This window comes from Hypanus sabinus, chromosome 1 (assembly GCF_030144855.1).
Source record: "Hypanus sabinus isolate sHypSab1 chromosome 1, sHypSab1.hap1, whole genome shotgun sequence".
NCBI lineage: Eukaryota > Metazoa > Chordata > Chondrichthyes > Myliobatiformes > Dasyatidae > Hypanus > Hypanus sabinus.
In genome coordinates this window covers 14,490,410-14,514,061 of record NC_082706.1, presented here as the reverse complement: position 1 = coordinate 14,514,061, position 23,652 = coordinate 14,490,410, and the positions used below count along the sequence as shown (strand labels likewise).

The window sequence follows — 23,652 nt, the reverse complement described above, 5'->3', positions numbered from 1 at the left end:
ATAAAAATGAGAAAGAAACACACAGAATATAAAAAAAAACCTGAGACTGAAGAAGTCCATAATCCATAGTCCAAATCCATAAATGCAGAACCTCGATAACATTCTCCAACATCACGGAAATCGAGTGCGCAGATCTACACTCTGGACATAGAGTTTGGCCACACAGGCTCCTCCTGTGTAGCCGACACAGAACAAAAAGCTCCTGGATAGTCAAGTGTTTTAAATAACTCCTTTAATTTATTTTTGAAGTATTCAGCTGGTGTACAGAGAAATGGCTTTTCTGTTAAACTTGTTTTCTTTATACAATTCTTTGATACAGGTAAATCTAATTTAAAAGGCTTGTCTTCACAACAACGATTTAAAAAAAAACCCAAGAGGCATTGGTAAAATTCTAAAAAGCTGTGCCAGAGAGATTTCACTGATTATCAGCATTCTACAGTTTAATATCTAAACAGCCATAGCTTTGAACCTGATGAGCAGTCACAGTGCTAAACATTCCTGCTGATGCTTGATACAAGTTCTGTGCAAATGCTGAAGCATTTCTTACAGTGAGATGCTATAAGATTAATACAAATCCAAATCAGCTTGTACTCCACCTACCACCCTTTCACTCTCCACTTGCTCTGACAGTGACAGTGCCCTTTCTCAACCACTCCCGCCATCACCCCCCCACTTGTGTACAACCCGTGCTCCCACCACGCAGGCCTTGATGACACTCCTCCTCCTCATCGTAGGTCGTCACTGAGCCTCTGCAAAACTGCCGTTTTGAACAGGGGTATCCTGTTACTTGCCAGAGCCATCATCTGTACCCTTAGAGATCTCAGGCGCTGACCTGGATTGCTGATTTTAACCCAGAGCGGAGGGGTGCTGGGCTGATGGAACGTCCAAACCTACAAGTCTACAAACACAGGTTCAAGGTGTGCAAAGGAGCTGGGGTGCGTTCATCGTATTATTGCTATAAGTGAACTGTAGGATCTCTTTCAGTTGTATACAATTACCACAGGAGATTTCCCATTTCGCCTCGTGATTGATCCTTGTACTTTACGGTTTGTGAATTCTTCTGAACCCAAAAGAGTCCAGAGATTTTAATGCAGCTGTTTAGCCTGTGAACCCCACCTGCATGGAGTTAGGTACAAATTCAGAGGAAATAAAAGTATGATACACAATAAAAGACAGAAAAGCTTACTGTAGATCATTTCCTCGACTTACGAAGCAGGGATTCAGCAGGACTTTCCTTGTGGGAAGAATGGGGAAGGGTGAAAGGCTTTTCGAGTCACAGCTTTAGGAGGCTAATATTCTTCCTTTGTCTCTCTGCATCTGTGCATTCTTTTCATCTAGGTCAATTAATGCAGCCCATGGCTAGGTGTGCTTTTTAATCATGGCAAGCTAATAGCCTGACTAACGTCGAGAATCTGGTTTCAAGTGAAAGGCTTTCATGCTCTCCAGATTCAGACATAAAGGATTTTGTTAGTTTGGGGGGGGGGGGCATGGTAGCATAGTGGTTAGCATAACGCTAATATGGCGCTGGCAATCCTGGTTCAATTCCTGCCGCTGTCTAGAAGGAGTTTGTATGTTCTCCGGGTGGGTTTCCTCCCACATTCCAAAGACGTGGGGGTTAGAAGGTTAATTTGTCATATGGGGGTAATTAGCCAATGGGCTGGGTCTCGTATTCCAGCTCTCCTTGACCAGTACTGCTTACTGCAGCAGTTTCTGCTCTGCACCGTTACTGAAGGACACCACATCACCAGCAGCTCTTTGTATCTCTAAACAGAAATTAAAAATAAAATAGAAAGCCTTCACCTCTTTTCCTCATAATCAATACTTTAATTTAGAATAGCTTTGGGCCTTGGTTTAATGCTTACATGGATTTGCAGTTCCTCCATGACATGGTGCAATACGGGATCTCTGACAGCCTGTGGCATTTTACAGCCTGCAAACGCCCAACACATAACCAGAAGAGGAAGGTGTTCTCTTAGTCCATGCTTCCTCATCTTCTAAACATTCAAGAGTTTAACTAGAGGAAATAAATGCTGGGGCTTTGAGTTCCCCACTCAGGGAACAATGAAAGTAGATTAACGAGGTACGTGTACGTAATCCCATTAGGCTGTGCTAAAATCCAATGAAATATTTGTGGATCTTTAGAGGTGTAAACACAAGAGATTCTGCAGATGATGGAAATCCATAGCAACACACACATACACACACACAAAATGCTGGAGGAACTCAGCAGCATCTATGGTGAGGAATAAACAGTCGACATTTCGGGTGGAGACCTTTCATCAGGACTGGAAAGAAAGGGGGTAAGATGTGTTCATCTACCATTTCCAAATAATTCTCACTCATCACTATCACTTCACTTTTTTTTCCAACTGAAGCTGGTAACTCTCCTTGATCAGTACCATTTATTGCAGCAGTTTCTGCCCTCCACCATCAGTGAAGGACACCACATCACCGGCAGCTCTTTGTTGTCTGGCTGCGTAGCGTCAGAAGGCAAAAGCCCTTATATCCCTGTCAGAAGGTGAAGATGGTGGCAAAGCTCGTCCTGAACTAGTGTGCATTTGTGCATATTCTTTTAGTTCAAATATCTGAAGCCCAGACCACCTAAAGGCTGCTTTTCCTTGTGTGGATTAATTCACACAGGCCACGAATAGGGATCTTTCAACATTGTACAGTGGGGGTAAAGGCTGATTCCATTTTGGTTATGGTTGGAGGCTCTTTGAGGAGTGGGGGGGGATAAAAAACTGCAAACAGATTGCAAGGTATCGCTTCTGGCTTTCTTACTCCTGCATTCTCCTTGTCAGCGGTTTGGTATAACTGCCTGCTGTGGTCAGTATTTAGTTGAACTGCGTCATGGTTTGTAAAGGAGCAAATGCACATGTCCTAGAAAGAGGCCAATAAGGTGCATTCTGTGTGGTGAACTACATGTACCTGTCTGGACACCCCCCCTGCTGACTGCTCCTGTGGCTCCTCCCACAGACCCCTGTATAAAGGCGATCAAGGCCTGAGCCCGGCCTCTCAGTCTCCAGGATGTAGTATGGTGGTCACTCACTGCTTGTTCCTTGTTCCAGTCAATAAAAGCTGATATCTCGCCTTTACGTCTCAGAGTGAGTTATTGATGGTGCATCATTCTGGTAGTATCTTCCAGAGATGCTGGCCCCAGATTGGCTGGGACAGAGTCTTTGTGGAGGAATTGGTGCTTACACCCCGGACACTGCATTCAATTAACCAAGAGAGAAGCTGCCAGGCATAGGTCTGTGTTAATTGAATAACACAAGGTCTGTTCACTGCTCTAAGTCCAGCAACTCGGCTGCAATGCACAAACATCCAGTGCCTTCTTGTGCTTCGCAATATGGCATCAACTAAGAGACAGGAACCCACAAGACAGATGCATCAGGGAAGGATTTAGTAGTCCAGAGAAAATAATGGGAACAGAATTCACTCAAACTCATTGGCTGCATCAAAGTGATGAATGGATATCCTTGGTGGAGGAGCATACACAAAATGCTGGAGGAAATCAGTTTCTCCAGCATTTTGTGTGTGTTGCTTTGGATTTCCAGGATCTGCAGACTTGCTGGTACTTGTGACGTCCTTGGTGGCTCCGAAGTAACAGGTAAGAGCTCAGCCTACTGTAAGAGAGGCAGCTGGACCAATGTCTGTTTCCGCCTAGTATTGGAACCTTGTTTGTTACTGGGGCTTTGCTGACCTTGGAAAATCCAATACTGTCTGACTTTTAACTGGAGGTACACGTAGTGGCCACCTTATTAGGTACGCCTGCTCGTTAATGTAAATGCCTAATCAGCCAATCATGTAGCAGCAATTCAATGCAGAAAAGCCTACACACATGGTCAAGAGGTTCAGATGTTGTTTGGACCAAACATCAGAATGGAAGGAAATGTGATCAAAGTGACTTTGCCTGTGGAATGATTGTTGGTTCCAGATGAGGTGGTCTGAATATCTTGGAAACTGCTGATCTCCTGGGGTTTTCTTGTACACCAGTCTCCAGAATTTAGAGAGAATGGTGTGAGAAAACAAAAAAAAAATGTCCACCGAATGGTAGTTTTTGCCTTGTTAATGAGAGAGGGCAGAGGGGAATGGCCAGACTGGTTCAAGCTATTAGGAAGGCGACAGTAACTCAGATAATCATGTGTTCCGGCAGTGGTGCACAGAAGAACCTCTCTGAACACACATGTGGAACAATGAGATGAATGGGCTACAGCAGCAGAAGACCATGAACATACACTCAGTGGCCACTTCATTAGGTACAGGAGCCACCTAATAAAGTGAAAGTATTTTTGCGATTGTGGTAGACCATTAAAAAAATAACAATATCTCACTCAACGTTTTTTGCAATTGTGCTGGACAAGTGAAAATAAGATTTTACATTGTGAAATGCCTGTGGTTCAGGGGTCATGATGGTAACTGCCCCAGGCCCATCTGCGTACACCACTCTGTTGTAGATCTGAGGGCAATCTGTGATGTCCGAGCAGACACCTTTCAGAGGAGGAGCCTGGAGTCTCACCTGCTCTCCTCGGTGAACACAAGAGATCTTGCAGTGATAATTCAAGTATCAGAGGAGTTCTCCATGTTCTGATCTAGCATCAGTCAAACTAAGTGGCCCAGAGATTTTGCCACGGGGCAGAATGTTTTCATTGCCACTCCATGGCCTTTCATTGAAAATCCAGTCATGGTAATCAAAGATCAAACATCAACTTTATTCGCTATATATACTTACATGATATTAGTAATTTGATGTGGTGTGCTGGTCAGGTGGAGGTCACTGGCTGTTTGAATTGGCACCAAACAGAGTGCAATGCAAATACAATGTTTGTGGGCTCGTCTGCAGGGGAAGGGAACACGTTCTCAGACACTGGATCTTCCCTACCCGAGCAGCTTCATTCCTCCTGGAGGCTCCTGGTGTCTTTGAAGATCAGCTCCTCTTCCATTCACCTGGCAGGAGATGGCTTGGGTAGACAGAAACCCTGCCCTATACAAATCTGCTGCAAAATTACCGACTTACTGGTGAAAGTGGTGCTGTAAGATCACACCATCTGCAGAAAGTTGGGGCTATCAAAATTGCTTATACTAGGTGCATTCCTTGGGGCTCTAAGGCACATGGTTCATGTGCATCAAGTATCACTTGCCCACAGACTACTCGTAACCGCATGCTCACCAACCCCAGTGTCACTTTAAACCGCACATTAATTAGGCCATTTGGCCCATCAAGTTTGCCCTGCCATTCCATCATGCCCCTCTCAACTCTATTCTCCTGTCTTCTTCCTGTAACATTTAATGTCTTTCTAATCAATCACCTCTCAACTTCTGCTTTAAATAAAATGACTTGGCCTCCACAGTCATCTGTGGAAATGGGTTCCACAGATTCATCACCCTCCCCTCATCTCTGTTCTAAAGGGACTTCCTTGTATTCTGACACTGTGTCCTCCGGTTTTAGATTTCCCTGTTGCACTACCTACTCACTGGTGGAGTTTCTATTTTTGTCTGGTCTAGGAGATCTGAGGGCTCTCCATTCTCAGCAGCGAGGGACGTTTGAAGCCAAAGTGTACAGGTGAGGTCAAGTGGTGCAGTGTCAACTATTTACAGCAACATCACAACCCCACACTGGATGAAGACATGGACACCCTCACTGCATCTGAGCCTGTGGGGCCAATGTGCGCTTGCACCTTCACAGGTGTGTTCGGGAGAGGTTCCCCAAGGCTCTGTGATAAACAGCTATCTTCAGACTGGTCAAGGAGAAGATCTTTTTTCTCTGGGCATGTAGGAAACCAGTGGTGGACTTTGCACACATGTCCATTACATTGCTGGAGGAGGGATCTGAGCTCGTAGTATTAGGTGGCTACCTGAGCATGATTTGCTTTGTTAGATTTTGGAGGCAGACCACATAGGGCGGAATGTGTGGAAGGTCACTGTGAGGGTCACACTACTGCACTACTCCCCTCCCACACATTCTCTGTCATACTTTACACATCAGCTGGATTACCTTCCCTTCTTAGAGGTCCAATCAGATACTCCAAGACAAAACTCCTTGTTTCAGGTACAGTCTCATTACTAGCAACACACAGAAAGCTGGATGAACTCAGGCCAGGCTGTATTAATGAAGGGAAATGGACAACCAGCATTTCAGATCGAAGTCCTTCATCTGGACTAGGTCAGCCCATATTTCACCTGCTGAGTTCCTACAGCTTTTCGTGTGTTGCTCCTGATTCAAGCATCTGCAGTCTGCATTACTAACAACGTGTGGTGTAAGAAGTCACCTCCCACAAGGAACAGAAAATGGGTCTCGGGCAAGCATGACCTTACCCTGGCAGCTAACACGGCTGCAATGAAGCCTGTTTATCAGGATTCAATCACACCTCCCACCTGAGCACCGTCTATGAGACAATGCTACATAAATCAGACATCAGGCTGGGGCTCTATCTGTTCCTGCGGCAGGATCTAAAGGATTCTGTGCTGTTCTTGAAGTATTTCAGGGAGTTCTCCCTTTTGTCCTTGTTAATAGATAACTTTCCATTAACATCAGTGAAAGATTCATTGATCATTATTATTTTACAGCTTGGGGTGCTTCCTGTGTGTGCACATTAATCGATCTGTTTCCTATTTTACAGCAGTGACACACTTCAAAGGTGTTTGATTGGGTTTGTGTGATTTGGGATTTCTAAAGTTTGTGGAAGAGGCTGCAGTCAGTGCGAGGCTCTCTCTTTGTCTTTACAGAAGATGTGGCCCACCCTGTTCTCATGGTCACCCCAATCACTACCTCTTGCCGTTCAGCTGGAGATATTGCCACTGTGTACCAAGTTACCTGATGAGCGTAGTTATCTGTAAACTCTGTTCAGATCAGAGTCACCAGTTCAAGCCAATTGGACACAAAGCTCTAATTTGATGGAGTTATTGCCTGGATAATAAATGCTATTTGAGGCAAACAAGTGCAAAATATTAATGCTGTCAGCACTGACAGCCTATATAACAAACTCAACTTCATGTTCAAGTCCAGTTTCGCTTTCACCCCCATCGTAAGTGATGTTACTCAAGGGTAGGGCTAATTCTGACAATGGACCTGCCACCTATGTGCTTCTGAAGCTTCCCTGATTCCCATTCCCAGCAAACTTTGCTGGTGCATCACCTATGGCTGGACCAAAGGACGAGCCCAACCCATGCCAAGTCTGTTACCATTGACCCCTCTTGCGCTGCTCTCTACTTCTCTGAGGATTGGCACCTCGTGGTGGAGAGACTCTGGAGCTCCTCAGATCCCGTGAGCAATGCCCTCGGGAGTTTAGCTCCTGGTGGGGTCACCTCGGGCGGTAAGTCAATGGAGAGGTAGCAGACAAAGGGCGATCCCAGCAGGATCTCTGTAGTGGAGCTGGCAGAAGATGATGACACATCACAAAGCCACTGAAGGCAGAAGAAGACTGCAACAGTGAAGGATTCCCCAGTTTTCTTGCATTTCATGCCACCGGACCCTGACCCTGATTTGTCAAGGACCTTGTGGCATTTGCCTGCGCTAGAGCCTCCCCACGTTAAATAAAATCACGCAGAGGCAGAATATGAGGATAATGCATCAGCCTCTGCAGTCACCTGAAGACCCACCATTAGACAACCCTTTAGGAGAACATCCTACTTAACTCGAGGGATCGCAGAACTACTACTTCTCTCCATATTTTTTTCAGGGACAGCCCAGCTCCTACAAAATTACCTGTAGTCACACTAGTGGGCAGACCCAACCCGTGCCAAGCCTGTTACCATTTACACCTCTTGCACTGCTCTCTAAATTAGAGGCAGGCAGGTTTGGCCATGCTGACCAAAGTAAACTAAACCAGTCCCATCTGTGAAAAGAAATACCGCAGCTATCAAGCTGCCACGTTCGAGGTAGACACATACCTACGTGTTGGTAAACAGGAAGTACTCAAACCAGAGGCCAAAGGAGGAAGGGAGAATGTGGAAACCTCCAGTTAATTGGACAAATTAACTGTTGGACAGACATTCCTGAGCAAAAAATTCAGCATCCATTCAGGCAAGCAATGGGATTGATGCCAATGGTAATAGTTAGTTCATATCTATTACCATTGGCATCAGGTAATGATGCTAATGATTACTTGATGCAGAGCTCAAGTAATGAGAATTTGCTCTAAGAAAGTTCTTAAGATCTCTTAAGTAGCATGACTGCTGGTTAGTTTCAAAACCACAAGAGATTCTGCAGATGCTGGAAATCCAAAGCAAGATGCTGGAGGAACTCAGCAGGTCAGGCAGCATCTATGGAATTGAATAAACAGTCGACGTTTCAGGCCAAGACGCTTCTTGGAAGGAAGGGGGAAGGCGCCACTGTAAAAAGGTGGGGCAGGGAGGGGGAAGGAGGATAGCTAGAAGTTAACAGATGAAGCCAGGTAGGTGGGAAAATAAGGGCTGGAGAGGAAGGAATCTGATAGGAGAGGGGAATGGACTCTGGGAGAAAGAGGAGGAGGGGCACCAGGGGGAGGTGATAGGCAGCTGTTGAGAAGAGGTAAGAAGCCAGACTGGAAAATAGAAGAGCAAAGAGGGAGGGGGAAATTACCAGAAGGAGAAATCTATGTTCATGTCATCAGATTGCAGGCTACCCAAATGGATTATGAAGAGTTGCTCCTCCACCTCACTGTGGCAAAAGAGGAATCCATGGATCGATATGTCGGACAAGGAATGGGAAGATGAATTAAAATGTTTGACCATTGGGAAATTCTACTTTTGACACTCAACAAAGCAGTCGCCCAATTTATGATGGGTCTCATCAATGTAGAGGAGGCTGCATCGGGAGTACCACTTAGAGTAATCGTTTCAGAATTTAAATTCAATATTTAAAACTTTGGAAATGTAAAGTAGGCAGCAGTAAAAATCCCCATGATGCTGTCAGATTATCATAAACATTCGATTGAATCATCAGTGTCCTTGTTTTGACCTAACCTACCCAGAAATCTTGTCACAAACCAATGCAGCCAGCTCTGAACTTTTCCATGGTAATGCTCACTTGCTCAACAGGTGTGGCCTGCCTTGCCCATATTTTGATAAAGAATGATAAAATTCCTTTCAGAATGGGAGTGGCATATTAACCACCCAGTCTAAGGGACTGTGAATGGGGTTTAATCATCAAGCAGTGTTTGGCTGCACAGGTTTGCAATGTGCCGGAGAGTCGGGAACAAGCAGTCATGTGCGTTCCAAAATGATTCCCGCAAGGTGGGGATTTAGAGGGCATCACAACTTGAGTTTTGAAGCCCGTGCTGCTGGTGATGAACAGTACTGGGAAACCTGAAGTAATAACCATACCAGATATTGAGAGACAACGCCAAACTGAAAAATAGGCTCACGTTTAAAAAAAATTAAGAATTCTTCCGGTTATAAAGTATTTATGTTGAATGTCCTTCATGCTGCAAAGGTGGAGAAATGTTGCTCAAAGTAGGTTAACCAAGTGGTTGAACAGGGGAAATTAAACCTCCCGTGTTTAGTTCGTATGAGATCAAAAACCGACACCGTCTGGTCCAATACTGAGCAGGCTTTAAGTTAAGGGTTCACAGAGACTCACACAGTGGCTCTTTACTGTTTAATACGTACATCGAACATAGAAAGCTGCCCTCTTCTGGAGTAGGACGATATTCAAACCAAACACAAATCTCAACAGAAAAAAAATTCTTTAAAAAAATAGAGAAACAGAATTTAAAAGCCGCAAAGCACAATTTGTCCTCTAAGGATTAGCGGTGAGCGAGCAAAAGGTGGGATGGGAGGAGGGACAGGAAAGCATTAATGCAAACTAAAGTTGTTTTTTAGACAGCTGGTCTGGTACCTACCCTGACAGCTGTTGAGTATATTGCAGTGCATTGCTGTTTTTGCATAGTATTAAGTTAACCACAGACAGCAAAACAACTGTATTGGAAACTCCACTCGCTAGTTAAAACCCAATTAAAAACATGAGTGGTAAAGCGACTGAATTTTGTTTTGATATTGCTGTTCGGATGCGGCCCTGCTTCCAGGGCGTTCTTCCGGCTTATTCTGTTGGTGGCGTGCCTCCCAGCTTTGTGCCAATAGTAATCATTCAGTCCTTTAGGCGGTACAATAGAGTACATGCTTTGGCAGTCAATCATGCTAATTGATAATAGTAACTCTCTTATAGAAATCATGCCTGTAGCCTAATGTAAAGTCTTTTTCTCTCACAGCCCCCAGTCTGTCTGCTTCCTCCTCTCAAGGCCGTGTTGTAGTTACGGTATCCTGAAAAGCAAAGAGGGAGAATTAGCGGATGGGATTAAGCTGGGAAATAAAAGCTGGGCTGATTTGTTCTCTGATGTTGGCAATCTCTTTGCAAACGTCTCATCACTATATGAGGAGGTGTCATCAGTGCATTGTTGACTGTGGTGTATCGTCTGAATGCTTGGCCGTTATATACTTACAAATCCGCTGTTTGGTTGTCATTAAGGAAACTCAGTGATTTCATAGGGAGGGGGTCCTGTCGCTGATTGGTTGTCACTATGGAAACTCAGTGGTGACACAGGGAGGGGGTCTTGTCGCTGATTAGTTGCGGGGCAAACTCTATGCGTTGTCTGGAATTTTGGCCACATTGGTTTATAAATGAGATCACGGTCTATGCGTCTGTTTATAGAATTGTTTGTGGAAGACCACGTTTCTAGGAATTTTCTTGCATGCTGCGTGTTTGCTTGTGCCATGGATTTCTGCAAACAATTCCATAAACAGACATGTAGACCTCGATCCCATTTATAATCAATATGGCCACAATTCTAGACAATGCAGAGTGTTCGCCACCCAACCAATCAGCGACGAGATCCTCTCCCTATGTCATCACTAAGTTTCGGTAATGTAACCAATCAGTTGAGGGCCAAACATTAGGAGGACATGCTGCAATCAACAGCGCACTGGCATCTCCTGGTACGGTGATGAAATGTTTACAAATGGATTGCCAAGATTGGGGAACAACTCAACCCAGCCATCAACCACCCGAGCTACACATCTTCCGAGTTACATCCAAATAAAATCTGATTTAGTCACTCCATATGCAAGGTCATGCATGTTTTGATAAAAGCCTGTAAACTTCCACTGATCATGTTAGACATCAACACTCCCTCTCAGTTCAAAGAAGTTTTAAACCTAATTAAATGTTTTTATTAAGAGATTTTAACCTAATGAGAGTTGGCAAAGGAATGGCTATGTTTATATCAGAGCCCTCCTTAATTTCTAGATGTACCTTCAAATTATCCACAGCTCAACATTATTGACATCTGGATTCCAATCTTTGCATTAAAGTTCAGACCAAAGATTGCAGTGATTTGTCCCACTATATGATGAACTGAGACTGAGGTGATAAGCCTATTCTGGCTGCTCCGGGATTTGGTTCTATGGGCTTAATTTCATTCTGAATGCTGTTGTTTGCTTTCATTGTTTATATGATGTGTTTTTCCTCCTCCCTCTGCACATTGGGTGTTGGTCCTTTTTTAAATTGGGTTCTTTAGGGTTCCTTGCTTTGTGGCTGCCTGTAAGCAGACAAATCTCGAGGTTGTTAATTTATACACACTTTGATAATAAATGTACTCTGAATGCTTTTGAATCCTTGAGTGACAGGGTTAATGTATGAGGAGTGTGCAGTAGCTCTCTCTTGGGTTTGTACTTGCTGGAGTTTAGAAGAATGATGGAGGATCTCATTGAAATCTATTGTATCTTGGAAGGCCTACATAGAGTGAAAGTGGAGAGGATGTTTCCTATAGTTGGGGAGTCTAGTTCCAGAGGGCACAGCCTCAGAATAGAAAGAACAGAGATGAAGTGAAATTTATTTAGCTAAGTTATTGGGTATACTGAAAGCAGAGGTTGATAAGCAAGGACATCAAAGGTTACAGAAAGTAGAAGAATGGGGTTGAGAAGGATAATAATCAACCATGATGGAATGCCCAAGCAGACTCGATGGGCTAAATGGCCCAATTCTACTCCTTTGTCTTTTGGTCTTAAACACTGGGAAAGAATGATAAAGCTACCCATACAACCACATTCTAGCCTTTATCCCCATTGATTTGTTAAAGAGATCTCCTGCTGAATCTTTGACTCTTCCTGCTTTGGGTTGAACCTGATCGCCACGGATCTACTTGGACACAAATAGATCAGTTAGAAATATTACACTGACGAGTACTTATAGGATGAAGGAAAGTGTATTTCAATACTGCCTATCACTTAACATACCCAACCTTATGGCAATCCCAGCACTTAGTGGAGCAATACTTAGAAACATAAGAGATGGAGAGATGGAAAGGAGACAGAAATCGAGATTAGGGAAAACATTTTTAAAATATTCTTAAGAGAGTGTAATTTAAGATGACTGGAGGAATGTCGGAGGTGTATTCTTTACACAGAGAGTGGTGGCTGTGTGGAACACCCTACCAGGGGAGTGGTAGAAGCAGAAACTTTAGGGGCATTTAAGAAACACTTAAATAGGCACATGGATGATAGAACAATGGAGGTCAATGTGGGAGAAAAGGGCTAGATTGATCTTGGAGTATGTTAAAGCATTGGCTCACCATCTGGATCGAGGGGCCTGGACTGTGCTGTTACATTCAAAGCCACTCTCCGTAAAAGGGGCTTAATAAAAATACCCTACCCATTCCATATAACACTATTCTTAAGGCTCCTCGTTACAGTCGAGCTTTCATCATAAGACTCATGTCTGTTACGTACTCCAACCAGTGGACAGGGTTCTGAATCCCAGCACCCACTTAGTTATCATACAGTCACAGAGTTAAACAGCACAGAAACAGGCCCTTCGGCCTAAGTCATTCATGCAGACCAAAGCCTACCTGACCCAGTCTCATTTGTCTGTGTTTGGACCAGATTTCTCTAACTTTTTCCTACCCATGTGCACACCCAATTGCCTTTTGAAGGCTGTAATTGTCCACGTCTCCTCTTCCTCTGGCAGCATGCTCCATTTACTCACAACCCCCTGTCTGGAAAATCTTGGCCTTCAGGTAGGGGTCCTTTAAATCTTTTCCCTTTTATCTTAAATGTATGCCATCTATTTTCATACCCTGAGAAAAACACTGGGTGTATTCGCCTTATCTATGCCCCTCATGAGTTTATAAACCTCCTTATAGGTTATAACATACTTATCACTTTTCACCCAATGGTCTGAACAAAATACTTATCTGAGTTAATAAACTACTTAACAGACTACTTTCACATAATCATTTCAGGTGCAGAATTGTATGTTTCAAATGGACAGACATTGTGGATTAATAATACGTCGAATGGGTGGTCACTGAATTAACTCCAGCATGGTCTGTCCCAAGCCCGACTGCAAATGGAGGAGTTTTGGGCATGGGGCTAGCAACCCCATCTCACTGAAAACACAGACCTACAAAAACACCGACAGAAGTTCCAAAGACCTCATTCCTGGGACAAGGAAGGATATTTGACTAGAAAATGTAGAAAGTTTTGGGGTGAAAGCAGAAGCCAAGGGACCGATCAACTTATTGGCCCAGGACAGAGGACTCTGGGGAGCTGCTGTCAGCAGCCTCTGTACTTAAGAAAAAGAATCAGCACTGAATTAACATGCTTGAGTAAGCGCAGGGGGCGTGTCCAGACAGGTATCTGTAGTTCGCCACAATGACAGCATTTTTTTTTTGATTTTACTCAAATTCCTGTACGGGTTTAAAGACTGATGGAAGCTGAAGTAGTGGCAAAATTGCTGACTTAAATCCTCTCAATTAAATTTGATGTTTTATAACGAGTCTTGCAGTCCCTGCATCTGTGACTTCACCAAAGCCTCACGACTTAGAAATCTACCATGTAAAACGGTGCTCCGTCAGTGTTTGAGGTAAAACTCGTGTTAGGAGAGGGTTGCACAGAGGACACACCTAACATGGATGCCTTTAGGACAGGAGTACGAGCATCACATGTTGCAGGGGACAGCACACCACACAGGAAACTTGCGGGAGTTCTGTAAGTACACAGTCAACCCCTGTACACTGAACATCGACACTTGACTTTTTGTTCAAAGCACAGAAGGAATTAAACAAGAAATTATGGGCAAGAATCTCTTAAGGATTCGTAGAATTCCATTTACACTCTAGTTACCTTTATGTAATCCCTAAATCACTGCTTTGGCGTATTCATGTGCGAGCTGATTTTCTTCACAATCTGTGCGCCCATTCGACCATGAATCCACTCACTGTACAAGGCACTATCCCTCTCTCCTATCTGAATGCGAGACAGCGGAGACAACAGTTTTTGACAACACAGAAACACAGTCACAGAGAACGAATGGGAAGAGAGAGCAAATCACAATGGGTGAGACAGACAAAATGAAGGAAAGAGAAAATGAATCTAAACATATATTTATAGAGAGCATGTGCACTGTGGTCTTCACAGACACACAGCAATATAGACACACACCCCCACCCTCTTCCCCATGCACACAGCAGTACACACACAGAAGTACAACGAGATCTAGGTGTTCTTGTACATCAGTCAATGAAAGCAAGCATGCAGGTACAGCAGGCAGTGAAGAAAACTAATGGCATGCCGGCTTTTATAACAATTGAGTATAGGAGTAAAGAGGTCCTTCTGCAGCTGTACAGGGCCCTGGTGAGACCCCACCTGGAGTATTGTGTGCAGTTTTGGTCTCCAAATTTGAGGAAGGACATTCTTGCTATTGAGGGAGTGCAGCGTAGGTTCACAAGGTTAATTCCCAGAATGGCGGGACTGTCATATGTTGAAAGATTGGAGCGACTGGGCTTGTATACACTGGAATTTAGAAGGTTGAGAGGGGATCTGATTGAGACATATAAGATTATTAAGGGATTGGACACACTGGAGGCAGGAAGCATGTTCCCGCTGATGAGTGAGTCCAGAACTAGAAGCCACAGTTTAAGGATAAGGGGTAGGCCATTTAGAACAGAGATGCGGAAAAACTTTTTCACCCAGAGAGTGGTGGATATGTGGAATGCTCTGCCCCAGAAGGCAGAGGAGGCCAAGTCTCTGGATGCATTCAAAAGAGAGTTAGACAGAGCTCTTATAGATAGCGGGGTCAAGGGATATGGGGAGAGGGCAGGAACGGGGTACTGATTGTGTATGATCAGCCATGATCACAGTGAATGGCGGTACTTGCTGGAAGGACCAATTGGCCTACTCCTGCACCTACTGTCTATTGTCTATTCACACACCTACACTCAGTGGCCACTTTAATAGTTACACCTGCTTATTTATGCAAATATCTAGTCAGCCAATCATGTGGCAGCAACTCAATGCATAAAATTAAGCAGACATGGTCACGAGGTTCAGTTGTTGTTCAGACTAAACATCAGAATGGGGAAGAAGTATGATCTAAATGACTTTGACCGCGGAATGATTGTTGGTGTCAGATGGAGTGGTTTGAGTATCTCAGAAACTGCTGAACCCACCATCCCCTTGTTGTGTTTTATTTGGCTTAGAAAATGGGCCTTTGAACAGTGGTCTCACCCACTGCTGAAGGAGAAAGATGCATGGAGCAAGGGACCTTCTCATTTCAGCCGGGTTTATGTCAAAGGCTCACTGGAACTGTCTTCAGCTGCTGACAACCACTCTACCCCTTTCTACTCTGCCAGTGCTGTTCTCCCTGCAACCCCAGAGAAGGAATTAGAAGCCTAGAAGCGTTAAAAAAAGGGAAAATGGAAACAGAAAATGGCAGCCAATGTAATCTGTGATGTTTTGATGCCTAATTATGACCCTTCAATTTCCTCAGTCTCGACAGGTATAATTAACTTGCCAGTGCCTGGCGTGTCAGCATGGGCTGTAATACCCTCAGTGGACATCAGTTGATATCGGCTACTTTCAACAATAGTTACAATTTACCTGCTGTGAGCCTGAAAGCATCTAAATTAGTGGTCACCAGCCTTTTTAAGCCCAAGATCCCCTACCTCGGCCTTAGTGAAAGGCGAGATCCACCCCAAATTGATTAGTTACACACATGCACACCAGGGCAGAAAAACCCGGAAGTAAAGCCCTGCAACCCGGAAGCAGAAATAATGTATGAACACCAGGGGTATCCAGCCTTTTTCTGCACCGCGGACTGGTTTAATATTGACAATATTCTTGCGGACCGGCGGACGGGGAGAGGGGGTGTTAAACACGACGGGAATACAGTGATACTCGAAGCAGGTTCCTTATGTCCAGTCTATTCTGCAATTTAGTTTTTGCAGCTCTTGACACCTAGCTTCTGTCCTGCTTGCTCACATTTTTTCTGCTGAAAAATCTCAACGGGTTTGTCTTTAAGTGCAGGGTGCTTGGACTCGAGGTGCCGAAGCAGTTTTGAGGGCTTCATTGCCTCATTAGACAGCCTCCCGGCCCGAACTCCAGCCTCCCTCCTGCCCGCTGCCAGACGCCCTGGCCAGGTGCGGCTGGTTGTGGGTGGGTGAGAGGACAAGGTGATGCTGGGGCCATGGTGGTCGCAGTCTGGAGAGAGTGACTGACTGAGCGAGGAGTGCGACAGGGCCCGCGCCTGCCCCCCTTGTAGGATCTATCGGCTGACAAAAGTTTGGCTGGAGGGATGACTCTCAGTAGATCGCAGTGAGGTAGCTGCTCTGCTACTTACGAAACCCTGAGCCTGAAATAGGTCGTCTGCGAATATTTTCCCCACGAACATTCGGTGTGCTAAACAGGTTTAGAGGCGGCGCCCATCTGTCCGTGCTCCAGGCCAGTAGCAAAGGCACTTCCCGCCGGCCGGTTACCCGAAGCCAGCCAGTGATCCCTGGCGGGAGTGTGTCACTGCGTTTAGGCGACTGATGACCTCGCGTGTGTTCAAGTTCAACAGTCGGTGTGACAGGGAATGAGGAAAGGTACAGCTGACTCCTATTGCTTCACATTGCCAAATCAAATCGTTTCCTCGCGGCCGGGTGGTTGGGGACCACTGAGGTACACTGTGTAGTGCGGGGGAGCTACACGCATGCGCACTGGGCAGAAAGAACGGAGCTAAAACCCCGCAACCCGGAAACAATCTCTGAACAGTATTTGTGTATTTACTTTTCATTTTTTTTCGGGATCTACTGGGAAAGTCTCAAATATCAACCAGTCGATCACGATCGACGGGTTGGCAACCACTAATCTAAATGATACTTGGTGGATAGTTACAGATAATTTTGTGTCACCTCCCACTATTTTTGCCACTGGGAGCCATAGACCTATACAGCACAGAAACAGGCCATTCAGCCCGATTTGTCCATGCTGTTAAGGGTGCTGTCCTGAGCAAGTCAGATCCTGACCTGTTAAACTATGCAACTTCTAGGTTTATTTAACTTGCAGAGTATTGCCCGCTGAATCAAAGATTAGCTGGCACATCCCTCATTTATCATGTCCCACCTCTGTCTGAGAGGTACTTGAACCTGCCAGCTCAGACCACTTGGAAGAGGGAGGGGTGGTCCAAATAGGATGCCGTCCACATGGAATCAAACCATTTGCCAGAGCTTGTCACTTGGCAACACAGGCTCTGCACTTTATTAGGTACACACATGTCCATTTGCTCATTAATTCAACTATCTAATTAGCCAATCATGAATCATGTGGCAGCAACTTGAAGCATAAGAGCATGCAGGCATGATCAACAGGTTTAGCTCATAAGGATGGGGAAGAATTGTGCTGGGATCTCCTGTGATTTTCACACACAATAGTCTCTACAGTTTACAGAGAATATGGTGTGAAAAGCAAAAAAAAAATCCAGTTATTGGTGTTTATAAAAATAATTTTTAATTTATTGAGATACAGTGCGGAATAGGCCCTTCTGGCCCTTTGAGCCTCACTGCCCAGCAACCCCTGATTTAACCCTAGCCTAACCACAGGACAATTTACAATGACCAATTAACCTATTAACAGGTGTGTCTTTGGAATGTGGGAGGAAGCTGGAGCATGCGGAGAAAACCCACGCATTCCGGGGGCGGACATACAGACTCCTTACTGGAACCGAACTCCGAACTCTGATGCCCCGAGCTGTAATATTGTCATGCTAACCACTGAGCTACCGTGGTGCCCTATACAAGCCAGTTCTTGGGTGAAAGCCCCTTGTTAATGAGAGAGGTCAGAGGAGAACGGCCAGACTGGTTCAAACCGACAGGAAGGTGACAGTAACTCAAATAACCATGCCTTACCGTAGTGGTGTGCGAAACAGCATCTTTGAATGGACAACGTGCCTAAACTTGAATTGTAGGGCTACAACAGGAGAAGACCATGAACATACACGCAGTAGCTACTTTATTAGATACGGGAAATACCTATTAAAGTGGCCACTGAGTGTATATACTTACTGCTCGCTACGCCTCAGGTGTACAGGGCAGCAAAGAAGGTCCTCCAGCTCTGTTTGTCCATTCAGTCACACTCAGGTGTAGAAGGATTCTTCATTGCTGTTTCTGTAACAATTTTGTTTGACCAGTCAGGGTTGTTAGCCCTGAGCTGAATCCCCGAAACTGAAGGACTGCTGGACCACTCTTAGTCTGGCTTCTACCCTTTGATCTATTTGGCATGGGTGACCCTACCAAGAGGCAAAGCAGAAGGCCCCGAATCTAGCCAACATAGCTCTCTGGGGCAGTGAGGCACGCAAACCTCCAAACCCTATGACAAGACACTGGTCCTCTTGGAGGACTAAGTGTATATTACACCAACCTTGTCTTACAGAATCCATTTCATTATTTCAAGGGAATGAACTTAACATGCAACATGTGTTTGATTCTCTATGGCCTGTGTAGCACTCAGTACTGGAGATGAAGATCTAGGCAATACTGCTTTGGGACTCGTTGGCATGTGGTGGCTGTGGCAGTTGGAACACTAGCCTGTCTGTGTTCAAGACGTCAGGGTCAGCTTTACCTTACTGCTTGTGCTGTCTCGTGTTAATATGTTGTACTTTGTTAAGTTTTCTGCTGCATTTTCTAGGTCGGATGGATCTGGGAGCAGCACCTCCACTGTCTCTCCCTTCCCTTCGCCGGGGGCGAGCCTTCGGACAACCTTTCGGACAACCTGTAAGAAACGGTGCAACAGGATCAGGTCCACTTTATCTATGACCAAATACTTTGACCATCAGTGGGAGTTTTCAGTTTCAAGGGAAACAGCATCTAGCAGCTGATGTATCCAGCTATATTGCATCAGATTCAGATCAGATTAATATACTTATCATAAACATATCCAAACATACAATGACTTGCGTTAACAACCAACACAACCTGGGGATGTGCTTGGGGCAGCACCTACATTGTCTTCCTGAAGGCCAAGACATTGTCTTCCTAATAGTTGATTGTACCTATATGTTAACTTACAGTGAATCATGAGGTCCCTCTGAATGCCTGCACCTTTCAGCTTCTCACCATTTAACACATTCTCAAGTTTTCAAAATCCTTTCAAATTCTCTCCAGCATTTTCTCATGCTAAGTTCCACCTTAAGTTGCGATGAAGCATCAACTGCTTATTCCTCTCCATAGATGCTGCCTGGCCTGCCGAGTTCTTCCAGCATCTTGTGTGTTTCACTTAGCCTGTTAATGTACCCTGAGCATCCTACCCACCACCCACACTGCCAACCAGTGTAGTTTCATCAGCAAATCTGTACAGATCACTATTGATATCCTCGTAGTGAACAGTTGGATCCTGAACATCGTTCCCAGCAGTAATCTTAGTTAGACAGTCTCCACACCCAGAAATGATTGGTCAATTTCTATTTGCTGTTGTCTATGTATTAACTGATCTTTAATCCCATTTTATCACAATTTTACCTGCTCTCTGTTATATGATCATAATCTCTATGCAATACCTTAAAAGGCCACATGAAAGTCCACATGCAATACATCAACTGGTTCCCATTTGCTAGTTACAATAAATTCCCAATGGGTTTGTCAAACATGGACTCTCTTTTAAATGTCCATTTCATATCTACATGTGCTCACTCCCAGATAATTCTCTAAGTGGTCTGTTACCAATCATTAATAATAGTTCTCCATGTTTTCTCTGCTACTATTGCCAGATTAACAACCCGAGAGTTTTTAGTTTCCTCTGTCCCTCCCCTCTTGAACACTGGGGTTACATTTACTGTTTTCCAATGCGGGGAAGTATTTAAGAATTGCTGGAATTTTAGAAATATATACATGAGCCTCTTAGTGACATCTTTCAAAATCAGCATGACCCTGAGGAAATATTGATCTTCGGTCTTAATTTCTCCAATACTGATCTTTAATGAGTAATAACTTATTACAGCTCCTCAATCACTTTCATGTGTAGTTTTGCACTAGTTTCAGGAGGATTTCTGTGAAGAAAAACACAAAATATATATGTAACTTCCAGCTGTTTTCTTACTTACAATCTAATTTCTATAAAGTACTCATTAAGACTTCAGCAAATCTTTCCTTTCTTATTTATCTATAGAAAATTTTACAATCTTTTCTATGGTCCTTAGCAAATTACTGCTGTATTCTACTTTCCTTTATCTTATCAATGTTTTGGACCTACCTTCCTGAGGTCTTCCCGATCGTCAGGGTTATTGCTCCTTTTTTGCAAGATTATGAACTTTTCTTTTGATGTAATACTATTTTTAACTTCTCCTCCTGGTCAAGGCTGGTCACCTTTTCCAGTTACCTTTCTTACTTTAAGAAAATATACGCTCAATATTGACTTTATTAGGTAGACCCGCAGCCCTGCAAATATCTAATCAGCCAATCATGTGGCAGTAACTCAATGCATAAAGGCATGCAGGCATGGTCAAAAGGTTCAGTTATTGTTCAGATAAAACATCAGAGTGGGTGAGGAATGTGATATAAATGACTTTGACCATGGAATGATTGTTGGTGCCAGTTGGGATGGATTGAGTGACTCAGAAACTGACGATATCCTGGGATTTTTACGCTGGGCAGACTCTAGAGAATATTGCGATAAGTAAAGAAAAATCCAGTGAGCGGTAGTTCTGTGGGCGAGAACGCTTTGTTAATGGGAGAGGTCAGAGGGAAATGGCCAGAGTGGTTTAAGGCAACAGTAACTCAAATAGCTACACATTATAATGTGCTGTGAGGAAGAACATTTCTGAACGCACAACACATCGACTCTTGAAGTGGTTGGGCTACAGCAGCAAAAGACCCCAAACACACTCAGTGGCCACTGTAGGAGATACCTAATAAAGCAGCCATTCACTGCATATCTTCTGTAAACCAGATATAAACCCTTCGGATGTTAGCCACCAATCTCCCAAGCTGCCATGGCCAATTCACTCCTCATAGTTTGTAAGTGTCAGGTTGAAGAAAAATCAATTACACCATCTATATAAAGTCTAATACAATACGACTGTTCTCTTTAACAATAAAACTATGAATTAATCATTTCATAATGTACAGAAGTAGATCTAAAGTAATTGGTTCCTGGATTCCTCACTGTAATTATCTAGAAAATTGTCCTTAGACAATAGACAATAGACAGTAGGTGCAGGAGTAGGCCATTCGGCCCTTCTAGCAAGCACCGCCATTCACTGTGATCATGGCTGATCATACACAATCAGTACCCCGTTCCTGCCCTCTCCCCATATACCTTGACCCCGCTATCTATAAGAGCTCTATCTAACTCTCTCTTGAATGCATCCAGAGACTTGGCCTCCACTGCCTTCTGGGGCAGAGCATTCCACATATCCACCACTCTCTGGGTGAAAAAGTTTTTCCGCATCTCTGTTCTAAATGGCCTACCCCTTATTCTTAAACTGTGGCTTCTAGTTCTGGAATTCGTACTTGCTAATTTCCAACTGAGCCTCAAGCTCATCTACTTTATTCCTTATACTTCGTGCATTCATATATAATACTTTTAATTCAGTACTCCCCATCTCCTTTCATATCAATTCCTGTTTCACTTGGCCATACTATATGATCTCTTCTTGAGCTTTCTACTCCAATGATTCTGTTGTCCTTTTTAGCTTTTCTTATTTTCACTTTCCCTTTAACTCCATCCTTATATTTCCAGTTCATCCCCTCCCCATCACTACTTAGTTTAAACACATCCGTGTTGCAGTGGCAAACCTGTCTGCCAGAATGCCGGTCCCCCGCCTATTAAGGTGCAACCTGTCCCTTTTGTACAATTCATCCCTACCCCAAAACAGATCCCAGTGGTCCAAGAATGTAAATCCTTGCTTCCTGCACCAGTTCCTCAGCCACACATTCAGATCCATTATCTTCCTGTTCCTGCCCTCTCCAGCATGAGGAACTGGAGGCAAACCAGAGATAACCACCCTGGAAGTCCTGCTTTTCAGCCTTCTTCCGAGTTCTCTGAAGTCCCGCTGCAGAATGTCCTTCCTCTTCTTCTCGAAGTCATTTGTGCTGACATGCACTACCACTTCCGGCTGTTCACCTTCACCCTTGAGGATTCCCTGCAATCGGTTCGTGATGTACTGGATCCTAGCACCAGGGAGGCAACACACCATCCTTAAATCTCACCTGTTGCCGCAGAAACCCCTTTCCGTACCTCTTACTATGGAGTCCCCTACTACCACGGCTCTTCCTGATGTCTGACTCCTCGGCTCTGCTTCTGCACCAATTTTCGGCTCGCAGACCTGTCCGCCTCTCAGACTGGCAGTATCTTCTGTCCTGACAGCTTCCAAGAAGGTGAACTTGTTTACAAGAGGTACATCCCCTGGGGTCTCCTGTACTTCAAGCATCCTTTCCTTCCTCATCGTCGCCCCCTTTCTCTCTTTCCACCTTCACTGCTAATTTGGTCTGGCCAGTCAATTTCTCAACTGAAGCCCCCCGCTCCCACCCCGATTACTTCACTACTGTTAAAACTGCTTCTTGTTTTGCCTGTTATTGTTCTGCCCAACAGTACAATTATTTGTAATGCACCACTCTGAAACTGCAGTCAATGTTACAACCCTGGGGCAAGTGTAGTAACTGACCACCCTATCCGAGGAAGCTTCAAGCTGATGTTAACAGTTTCATTTCAAGCTTAGAAAAAAACGGGTTAAGTTTCACCATTAAGGTCACCTTGCAGTGGTAATGTCCTTACTGTAAAGATGTCACTTGTGTTCAGGAAATACTTCTGTAGTGAAGAGAACTATCGGTTGTACGACTATCAGTCTCTGCCATTAAAATCTGGAATGAGAAACGCGCACAAAATGCTGGAGGAAATCAGCAAGTCAGGCAGCATCTATGGAGGGAAATAAACAGCTGATGTTTCAGGCCAGAAAAGGAAGGAGGCTGAAGCCAGAACAAAAAGCTGGCGGGGATGGGGGAGGAGAAGAATTACAAGCTGGTAGGTTGTAGGTGAAGCCAGCTGAGGAGGAAGGTAGGTGGTGGAGGAGGGAAATGAGGTGAGAAGCTGGAAGGTGATAAGTGGAAGAGGTAAAGGGCTGAAAAAGAAGGAATCTGACAGGAGAGGCGAGTGGTCCATGGAACAAAGGGAAGGAGGTGGGGAACCAGATGGAGGTGAGGGGCAGTGGTGGAAGTTAGAGAAATTGATGTTTATGCTGTCAGGTTGGAGGCTACTTAGAATATGAGATGATCCTCCTCCAACCTGAGTTTGGCTTCACTGGGACCATCGATCTCTCTGACTTTCAGAAGTTGCTCTCCCAACCCCCTTCACTCTTTTTGGTTACCCTCTCACCCTTTCTCTTCTCCTCACCAGTTCATCACCTACCACTCCTCCTTCCCTTCTCCCATG

General features: G+C 44.5%; 1 protein-coding gene across 8 annotated transcripts in view; it reads right to left on the bottom strand.

The window, feature by feature from the left end:
- Nucleotides 1-223: 223 nt before the first annotated feature.
- Nucleotides 224-23,652, bottom strand: part of LOC132391523 (ankyrin-1-like) — a 449,124-nt gene continuing 425,695 nt past the window's right edge. For 7 of the 8 annotated variants that reach the window (XM_059964825.1, XM_059964840.1, XM_059964849.1 and 4 more), the window contains 3 exons: nucleotides 18,850-18,999; nucleotides 14,098-14,220; nucleotides 224-10,239 (listed from right to left, as the gene is read on the bottom strand). In XM_059964825.1, the coding sequence (XP_059820808.1) occupies nucleotides 14,116-14,220; nucleotides 18,850-18,999 (255 nt within the window). In that variant the 3' untranslated portion in view covers nucleotides 224-10,239; nucleotides 14,098-14,115. The remainder of the gene's footprint in view (nucleotides 10,240-14,097; nucleotides 14,221-18,849; nucleotides 19,000-23,652) is intronic. The other variant, XM_059964858.1, reaches the window with a different exon arrangement.